At 31.3% G+C, this 11532-nt stretch overlaps 1 protein-coding gene across 1 annotated transcript; it reads right to left on the bottom strand.

The window, feature by feature from the left end:
* Nucleotides 1-10046: 10046 nt before the first annotated feature.
* Nucleotides 10047-11332, bottom strand: LOC121100809 (olfactory receptor 14C36-like). Its single transcript, XM_040622722.1, has one exon. It carries the CDS (start codon nucleotides 11010-11012, stop codon nucleotides 10047-10049), a length of 966 nt encoding a protein of 321 aa, XP_040478656.1. The 5' UTR covers nucleotides 11013-11332.
* Between the last annotated feature and the right edge of the window lie 200 nt (nucleotides 11333-11532).

The following is an 11532-nucleotide window of genomic DNA, read 5'->3' as shown; positions in this document are numbered from 1 at the left end:
TCCATTCCTTATAAGAAGTAGATTATTTTATGTTATGTTCAAATAATTACATAATATAGCATTCCTTATTGAAACATTTAATCAACAGGGATCATTTTTCTGTATTTTTTAAAATAGGAACCTAAATTTATTTTTCTCTGTGTCTGAGCAAGTTTTCTCTACTCAAGGTAATAGTAATTTTTGTCCTTTTAATATATAATTTCTCCTTTATCAGATTTTAAGATTCTATATACTCTAAGTCAGGTTTTGAGATCGATAGTGTCCCAATGGTTTCTTTGTATACTGTTATGATTTAACACTGAGTAATATTAGATGTGTAAAATAAATATTAAAAATATATATGAAAGAGAATTGACATTGTGAAAATATTGTAATGCCATCCTTGAACAGAGAATGCCTATTTCTTCTAGTCATCTTGCACATCCTTTATTTTATCCATATAGGATATTTTTGTATTGTAAATTACATTGAAATATTTATTTTATACTAACTTTTTATTGTAAATAGTATTTTATTTTCCTGAAATCACCATTGCTGGTGTAAAGGAAATGCTAAGGAATTTTGTATACTGATCTTTATGAACCCTCTTTTTAGGCTACTAAAAGGATCTGTTGATTTCGTGTTTCTAGTTAGATGATTATTTCTTTGAAAAACAGGAGTTTTTTTGCTCTATCTGAATCGTAAAGCTCATATTTCTCCTATTTTTCTCATGATAACAAATATGTTCCTGAATACCCATCACCCATCTAGCCTATCCTGCTCACATGTCCCTCCTTCAACCCTCAGTATCTTCTCTATAGTTAAGAGTCTCTTATGGTTTATTTCCCTCTCTCTCTCTTCCCCCCCTCTATGTTCATTAGTTTTGTTTCTTAAAATTCACCTATGAGTGATATCATATAGCGTTTGTCTCTATGTTTTGTTTCTTAAATTTCAGCTATGAGTGAAATCATATGGCTTTTGCCTCTCCCTGAATTATTTCACTTAGCATAATACACTCTAGCTCAATACATTGTGAATGTAATATTTCATTTTTTGATGGCTGAGTAATAGTCCATTGTGTATACATATCACATCTTTTTTTTACCCATTCATCACTCAATGTACATTTGGTTTTTTCCATAATTTGGCTATTGTTGACAAGGCTGCTGTAAACATCAAGGTGAATGTAATTAGTATTTTTGTATTCTCTGGTCAAATACTTAGTAGTGCAGTTGCTGGATCAAAATGTAGTTGTATTTTCAACTTTTTGAACAACTTCCATACTGTTTTCCAGAGTGGCTGCACCAGTTTGCATTCCCACCAACAGTGTAAGAGGGCTCCCCTTTCTCCACATCCTTGCAACACCTGTTGTTTCCTGTGTTGCTAATTTTAGCCATTCTGACTCATTATAGTTTTGATTTGTATTTCCCTGATGATGAATGATGTTGAGCATCTTTTCATGTGTCTGTTAGCCATCTGGATGTCTTCTTTGAAAAAAATGTCTACTCATGTCCTCTGCCCATTTTTAACTGGCTTATCTGTGTTTTTGGGTGCTGAGTTTTATATATATATATATATATATATATATATATATATATATATATATATATATATATATATATATATATATATATATATATATATATATATATATATATATATATATATATATATATATATATATATATATATATATATATATATATATATATATATATATATATATATATATATATATATATATATATATATATATATATATATATATATATATATATATATATATATATATATATATATATATATATATATATATATATATATATATATATATATATATATATATATATATATATATATATATATATATATATATATATATATATATATATATATATATATATATATATATATATATATATATATATATATATATATATATATATATATATATATATATATATATATATATATATATATATATATATATATATATATATATATATATATATATATATATATATATATATATATATATATATATATATATATATATATATATATATATATATATATATATATATATATATATATATATATATATATATATATATATATATATATATATATATATATATATATATATATATATATATATATAAAACACAGCACAGAAAAACAAAGATAGCTCAATTGATTAAAGCTGGCTCTTAATTTCGGCTCAAATCATCATCTCAGTGTCCAGGGATTGAGCCCCACATCAGGCTCCTTGCTTGATGGGTAGTCTGCTTGAGATTCTCTCTCTCTCCCTCTGCCAAATCATGCTCTCTTTTTCTCTCTCTAAAATAAAATAAATCTTAAAAGATAAACACCTATTTAGAGGATTGTTCTCATTTATATATGCATTTTGTTTAATGATACAGGTATTCCATATTATTCTGGGCTTTCGGATATCCTTCAATGAATTGTCTTTAAAGTCAATATATATCTTATTGTGAAAGCAAATGATATAATATTATATTTTATATGGTTTCCTAATCCACAAAATTGTCTTGCATTGGACCCTCTTTCTACAATGATTTATAATGTCATTAAATATTTATACATTACAAGATCCTATTTGAAGCCATTGCTTAACTTATTTATTACAATATTACCTGTGTTTTATTTCTATGGCTTGAAAACAATTCGTGATGTCCTTGAAGATGTCATCTATTGTTTACTTAATCTAAGATTTCTTAGAAATGCTTACATTTTATCTCCCATCAAACTGCTTAAATGACTTTTTATTAAAAATAAATAATTTTGTGATTAAATCACAGACTTTGGGAACCTGTTATTCATAACTGGAAGCAAATTTGAAGTTATTTGCATTATTTTCATTATTCAGGTATTTCTGAGAATTTATTTTTGTGTAAATGACCATGAGCACAATTGCGAATCTTAAATATAAATTAACTGATACCGTAGATTGTACCAAAAGATGACAATATCAATTATGTTACAAGTGGCAACTGAGAAAAATTTTATATGCCCCTTTCATTGCACCATTTAACATTATTCAGCCTCTGGAGTTTTGCTATTCTATTTAACACAGTGGTACTTCATTGTTATCTAAATTTTATTTCCTTGATATTTAGTTAAATTGAGGTATTTTCAATGATATGTAGACACCTCTTTTTACATATTTTATTTATTTAACAGAGAGAGACAGCCAGCCAGAGAGGATCACAAGCAGGGGAGTGGGAGAGGAAGAAGCAGGCTCACAGCGGAAGGGCCCGACGTGGGGCTCGATCCCAGAACGCTGGGATCACGCCTGAGCCAAAGGCAGATGCCCAACGACTGTGCCACCCAGGCGCCCCCAATATTGAGCCACTTCTTAACATTTTAGATTTTATTGTTTTGTTTGTTTTAGGCAAGTAGATTATCTTCTTTCAGTCCGTATCATTGTGTTGACTTTGGCTGATGTCTTTTTGATAAATATTCATAATTTTAATGTAATTAAATATATTTCCTTAATCTTTTGTTGAAGAAATCTGTTCATTCTATAAGAAGTAGATTATTTTATGTTATGTTCAAATAATTACATAATATAGCATTCCTTATTGAAACATTTAATCAACAGGGATCATTTTCTGTATTTTTAAAATAGGAACCTAAATTTATTTTCTCTGTGTCTGAGCAAGTTTTCTCTACTCAAGGTAATAGTAATTTTTGTCCTTTTAATATATAATTTCTCCTTTATCAGATTTTAAGATCCTATATACTCAAGTCAGGTTTTGGTAGATCGATAGTGTCCCAATGGTTTCTTTGTATACTGTTATGATTTAACACTGAGTAATATTAGATGTGTAAAATAAATATTAAAAATATATATGAAAGAGAATTGACATTGTGAAAATATTGTAATGCCATCCTTGAACAGAGAATCCTATTTCTTCTAGTCATCTTGCACATCCTTTATTTTATCCATATAGGATATTTTTGTATTGTAAATTACATTGAAATATTTATTTTATACTAACTTTTATTGTAAATAGTATTTTATTTTCTAAATCACCATTGCTGGTGTAAAGGAAATGCTAAGAATTTTGTATACTGATCTTTATGAACCCTCTTTTAGGCTACTAAAAGGATCTGTTGATTCGTGTTTCTAGTTAGATGATTATTTCTTTGAAAAACAGGAGTTTTTTGCTCTATCTGAATCGTAAAGCTCATATTTCTCCTATTTTTCTCATGATAACAAATATGTTCCTGAATACCCATCACCCATCTAGCCTATCCTGCTCACATGTCCCTCCTTCAACCCTCAGTATCTTCTCTATGAGTTAAGAGTCTCTTATGGTTTATTTCCTCTCTCTCTTCCCCCCTCTATGTTCATTAGTTTTGTTTCTTAAAATTCACCTATGAGTGATATCATATGAGCTTTGTCTCTATGTTTTGTTTCTTAAATTTCAGCTATGAGTGAAATCATATGGCTTTTGCCTCTCCTGAATTATTTCACTTAGCATAATACACTCTAGCTCAATACTGTGAATGTAATATTTCATTTTTGATGGCTGAGTAATAGTCCATTGTGTATACATATCACATCTTTTTTACCCATTCATCACTCAATGTACATTTGGTTTTTCCATAATTTGGCTATTGTTGACAAGGCTGCTGTAAACATCAAGGTGAATGTAATTAGTATTTTTGTATTCTCTGGTCAAATACTTAGTAGTGCAGTTGCTGGATCAAAATGTAGTTGTATTTTCAACTTTTGAACAACTTCCATACTGTTTTCCAGAGTGGCTGCACCAGTTTGCATTCCCACCAACAGTGTAAGAGGGTCCTTTCTCCACATCCTTGCAACACCTGTTGTTTCCTGTGTTGCTAATTTTAGCCATTCTGACTCATTGATTTTGATTTGTATTTCCCTGATGATGAATGATGTTGAGCATCTTTTCATGTGTCTGTTACCATCTGGATGTCTTCTTTGAAAAAAATGTCTACTCATGTCCTCTGCCCATTTTTAACTGGCTTATCTGTGTTTTTGGGTGCTGAGTTTTATATATATATATATATATATATATATATATATATATATATATATATATATATATATATATATATGTGTGTGTGTGTTTAGAAACTAACCCTTTACCAGATATGTCATTTGCAAATATCATCTCCCATTCTGCAGGTTGCCTTTTAATATTGTTGATTGTTCCCTTTGCTTTGCATAAGATTTTATTCTGCTGAAGTCCTAATAGTTTATTTTTTGGTTTTGTTTCCCTTACCTCAAGAGACATACCTAGAAGAGGTGCTATGGCAGATGTCAAAGAGGTTGCTGCCTGTTTCTCCACTAGTATTTTGATGGATACTTTAGGTCTTCCAAGCATTTTGAATTTATTTTGGTGTGTGGTATAAGAAAGTTGTCCAGTTTAATTCTCTGCTAACTGTCCAATTTTCCCAGCACCATTTATTGAAGAGACTTTTTTCCATTGGATAATCTTTCCTGCTTTGTCAAATAGCAGTTGACCATATAGTTGAGAGATAATTTCCAGATTTTCTATTCTGTTCTATTAGTCTCTTTTTCTATTTTGTGCCATTACCATACTTCTTGATCACTACAGCTTTGTAATATAACTTGAAGTCTAAAATAAGATGCCTCCAGCTTTACTTTGCTTTTTCAAGATTGTTTTGGCTATTTGGGGTCTTTGGTGGTTCCATAAAAATTTTAGGATTGCTTGTTCTATCTCTGTGAAAAAATGCTTGTGGCATTTTGATGGGCATTGCTTTAGATGTGTAGATTGCACTCGTAATATAAACATTTTAGCAATATTTGTTCTTCTAATCCACGAGCATTTAATGTTTTTCTCCCATTTCTTTTGTCATCTTCAATTACTTTCATCAGTGTTATGACTTTCAGAGTACAGATATTTCTACCTTTTGGTTAGGTTTATTCCTATGTATCTTCTGGTTTTTGACGATTATGGATGGGATTTATACCTTGATTTATCTTTTGCTGCCTCATTATTGGTGTATAGATATCAAACAGATTCCTGTATATTGATTTTATACACTGCAACTCTAGGATTCATGTATCAGTTCTAGCAATTATTTTGGTGGAGTATTTTAGGTTTTCTATATAGAGTATCATGTCACCACAAATGATGAAAATTTGACTTCTTTTTTCCAATTTGGATGTCTTTTATTTCTTTGTGGTTTCTGACTGTTGTGGTTACAATTTCCAGTATCATGTTAAATAGCTTTGTTGAGAATGGATATTACTGTCTTGTTCTGACCATGAGGGAAAAGCAAAAAACTCTCATTTGTTCCACATTGAGGATGGTATCAGCTGTGAGTTTTTGTATATGGACTTTATTATGTTGATGTAAGTTCCCTCTTACACTCTTTCTTGAAGGTTTCCATCATGAATGAGTGTTGTACTTTGTCAAATGTTTTTTCTGTATTAAAATTATCATATGGTTCTTATCCTTTTGTTTATTAATGTGGTGTATCACCTTTATTGATTTGTGAATATTGGACCACCCTTGCCTCCCAGGAATAAATCCCATTCGATCATGATGAATGATTCCTTTAATGTTCTGTTGGATCAATTTGCTAGTATTTTGTTGAGAATCTTTGCATACATGTTCATCTGGGCTATTGGCCTATAGTTCTGTTTTTCAGCTGAGTCTTTGTCTGGTTTCGGTATCAGGGTAATGTTGGCCTCTTGGAATGAGTTTGAAAATTTTCTTTTGATTTCTATATTTTGGAATAGTCAGAGAAGAATTTGTATAAATGTTTTTAAAATGTTTTGTAGAATTCATTTGTGAAACCATCCAGCCCTGGACTTTTGTTTGTAATCAAACAAAACTAAAGTTTTGATTACTGATTCAATTCCTTAACTGGTTATTAGTCTGTTCAAGTTTTCTATGTTTCCTTGTTTCAGAAAAGCTGTGAATTTTTAAAGATGTTATTTTCCTGGCCAGCATGGACTAAAGGGAACTATTCAGTAATGGATTAGCCTTTCTTAAAGGAATGTTTACAATACAGATCCTGTATTGTAACTTATAAGCCCTTCAAATTTCCAGCCTCATACATTTATTTGTTCTGGGTCTTTGGGCAACTTGAAATATTGTATCCCTTGGCTAATTTGGATCTGTATGGCTTTTGCTGTAATAAAACTTAACCGTGCACTGGGTGTTATATGCAACTAATGAATCATCGAACGTTACATCAGAAACCAGGGATGTACTGTATGGTGACTACCACAATATAATAAAAAAACATTAAAAAAACATAACCATTGGCTAAAGGCTTTTCTGAATTCTGTGAGTATTTATAACAAATTACTGAATCTGAGAATGGTTTGGGGGACCCACAAACTTTCAGTTGGCATCAGAAATGAAGATGGTCTTTTGAAGTTCATACACTGTGCAGGAACAGATATTTTATACAACAACAATGACAACAAACGGGCTTTTAGATTACTTGAATTTTGTGAAACTCCAGCTGAAAACTATACTCTGTTCCAAAGTCAGTTTATTTATTCCAAACGAAGTAGAGAGAAAACCCAAGGACTCAGAGAGTGAAGTACTGAGCTGTTTAGAAATATTCCCAGGCCATGATACTAAGTTCTAATAGATCATCTGTACAGAGAATCAATAGGTAAATGAATAACATGAACATGAACACCACTATAGACTAAATGTACTTAATGAGCATATATAGAACTTTCTACCCGACAGCAACAAATATACATTTTTCTCAAAGATACCTGCAACCTTCTCCAAGATATATCATACGTTAAGTCAAAGAACAAGTTGTAACAATTTTGAGAGCATTGAAATCACACAAAATATATTTTTCGATCACAATGAAATAAAACTAGAAATTAATAACAAAATAATATTGGAAAAGAGTCAACATTTGGCAATGAAACAGCACACTCTTACAACCTATAGGACAAAATAAAATCAAATTTGAAATCAGTACAATCTTATAAATACAGAAATGTAACACAACAGAGCAAAACTTGTGTTACTCAACAAAATCAGAATTTAGAGGGAACTTTATAGTAGTAACTCTGTCTGTATCAAATAACCTCAGTTTAGGACTCAAAGACGATTTTTTTTTAAGTACAAACTGAGCCCAAAGTAGGATGAAAACCATAGAAATTAAAGCGTAAATAAATACAATAGAAAATAGACAAACTCCTATATTTCTAAACCAAGACACTAATCTGTACAATGTGGGAACATTATCAGTTACATGAGGTTATTGAAGAGTTGATAAGATAATGCATTAAAAGGCTTTGTACAATTCATGCTACTTTCTGTTGCACTCATTTTGCTCTGAAAAATTTTGTTATGATGTGATGGCTTAGAATATGTACAGTGATCATAATGCTAATAATAACTGCATGGACAACAGGCATTCAGAATCTCACATTTCATCCTTTCAGTTAGGAGATATAAATCATTTCTCATACTTAATGGCATTATTGTTCATTTCCCCTTCTTAGAGTTTGTGTGGATTGCCCACCTCTCCCTTTGACAGCAAGTGTGGCCATGTGACTTATTTGGTCAATAAAGTGTGAGCAAAAATGACTGGTAGAGACATAAAGAACTGGTGTGCGCTTCTCTACATTTTCTTGCTCCCTGTGACTGAGTCTTGACTATGGTATTCTGTTTTCCCATACTTAAAATTATTTTGTTTTTTAAAACAGTAAAAATTCTGCCATGACTCTCTTTGTTTTCCTATATAAGTCAAAATTTCTTTTCACATGAATGCCATATCTTTGGTATTGTGATTCTCCTTGAGGTCAAAATATATGTTTGAATCTCTTCTCAAATATATAGCTTACATTGTTTACTACTAAAACCTGTTTTCAAAATGCATACTTGGATTTCTTTTTAATATTTGTTATATGTTTGTCTCCTTGAGAGTTCAAGTTTCTCCACTGTGGAAGCCAAAATCCTCCTGGAAGGTGTCCAGAGTTACTTTAAATTATATCCATATTTATGAAAGAACCCACACAGCTGATATTTTCAGGTCAGCAGTAGTCACATGGCTTCTGATTGGAGAACACTCCCACCCGTTCTATTTGCATTTTTTAAAGTAAATGTTTAAAACTCATACTTCAATGTGACCGAATTCTTATTTTCAATGTCTCTGTCAAATGTATCCAATTCAGGGAGCCCCTGTTGGCTGCCATTTGGCATATGCTATGAGCTAGAGGTAAAGCTTTGTTCCATTAAACTACTAAAACTCTGAGGTTGCTAATTCTTGCAGCATAATCAACCATATAATGGCTTATAATATTGACAAAAAATATAAATATTTTAGATGACAGTATCAGAAAGCAAAGTAGCATTATATTCACTTCTTAGTGGTCTTAATGGATGTATGGAGAAGCATATGATGATAAGTGGCGAGAGAAAATTTGTATATTCCTGTAATCAATCTAGCAAATAATGTTTAAAGCATAAGCAAGTAAATGTATTCCTAAGCCACTTGAAAATATTTTTTAGCAAAATTTTGGTCTGATGACAAGTATAATGTATCTATATTTTCCTTGCCATGTGAACAAGTTGTATAAAATATTTCTGATCCTCTCATACATGACTCTATATTCCCGCCAAATTCACTTCTCATTTCATAGCTACACTCCATTCATATAAAGTGGTATTCAGAAAAAACTATATTTTCATATTTATTTTTGAATGATTGTGACTATTTCTTCTATACTACTGTTTAATACTAGGTTTTTAAATATTTAAATTGTGAATAAATACAAAACAGTAGTTTAATAGAAAATACTTCTAAGGATAACTTTTTTGTCTTTTTAGACTAAAATTTTTAGCAAGTGTTCTTAAGTTGTCAAAGCATGAATAGGGATTTCTTATTCATAATACCAGATCCTTTACCCAGTGGCATATTCAGATAAGTCAACACTTCAGAAGGGAAATTATATTGATAAATGATATATTTTAATGACATTATATATTAATGTCAGTTATATTGATAGAATTCCAATCAATTTCTCAATTTATTGCTGAAAACATGAATTTTATTCAATAATTTAGGGTGAGCCTCAGCAATTTCCTATACATTTCCTGAATAAACATTCTCTTCATTTTATTAATGGCATATTTTATTTGCTCATTTCTAAGACCATAGATAACAGGGTTGAAGAGTGGGGGGATTATGGAATAGAAAACAGAAAGGACCATGTCATGAATAGTGGAAGAGTTTTCAGATGGCCTCAAATATACATAAAAGCCTGAACTGAGGAAGACAGACACCACCAGGATGTGAGGGACACAAGTAGAAAAAGCCTTTTTCCTGTCTGCTCCACTTGGAAACTTGAGAACAGTAGAAAATATGTGAATGTAAGACCTGATGATGAAGATGAAACAGCCACCACCAATCCCCAGACCAGAGGCAATGGTCACCATCTCATTGCTAAAGGTGTCAGAGCAGGAGAGCTTTAGAAGAGAGGGGATATCACAAAAAAACTGATGGATAACATTGGATTGACAGAAGGGCAGCCAGAATGTGTTGCCAGTGTGCACACCTGCATAGATGAGACCACTGAGTATGGAAGCCAGAGTCATTTGGATGCAGATTTGAGGGTTCATGATCACAGGGTAGTGAAGGGGTTGGCAGATAGCCACATGACGGTCATGGGCCATGATAGTCAGAAACAGAAGCTCCACATATACAAAGAAAACCACTAGGAAGACCTGAGCTACACACCCAGCCTTTGAAATGGTGTTGTTGTCAAGCAGGGAATTGATGCATGAGTTAGGAACAGTTACAGAAATGTAGCAGGCATCCAAGATGGATAGATTCCTGAGGAAGAAGTACATGGGTGTGTGAAGACTCCTGTCAAGGGTGGTGACAGTAACAATGAGAATGTTCCCCATCAGAGTCACTGTATACATCAGAAAGAAAGTTATGGCATGCAAAACCCGTAGTTCCCATACATCAGAAAACCCCGTGAGGAGAAATCCCATCATTATTGTGGAATTTAGCATCTGTGGGTAATGCAATTTGTACCTGGAATGTAAGAATGAACTCTTGAGCTCATGAAGAATCAAATTATGGAAATATGGTTCTTAAATATTTTAGTCTTGACCCCTACCTAATTCTAACCTATATTGAAACTTCTAATATTTTTGAAAGAAAATTAGGTGGTCCTCCTTTAGTCTACAAGATATTATTATTTGTACATATTATTTTATTCCTACTGTAGTAATGAAATGACAATTACAACCTACAATAAATATATAAAAGTTCAATACATATTTCTACACACTTCCATTGGAGGACACAATGTTCTCATGGTCAGTTACATATAAATATAGATACAGATTATGTAAATACAGTTGCGTTTGAATGAAATTTTGGAGAGAATGTCACCGAACACTGGATAATTAGAATAAAATATTTTGGTTGTTTTCAGTACATTTTTATTTGAGGGTACAGAAAATACGGGGTAAAATGATTTTTTTTCTAGAACTAAATTTTTATGCATAATACTGGAAAAGTTATCTT

The sequence above is a fragment of the Ursus maritimus genome, unplaced genomic scaffold (assembly GCF_017311325.1).
Source record: "Ursus maritimus isolate PB19 unplaced genomic scaffold, ASM1731132v1 scaffold_5, whole genome shotgun sequence".
NCBI lineage: Eukaryota > Metazoa > Chordata > Mammalia > Carnivora > Ursidae > Ursus > Ursus maritimus.
Note: the sequence above shows the minus strand (reverse complement) of the source record. Positions and strands in the feature narration are given on the sequence as shown.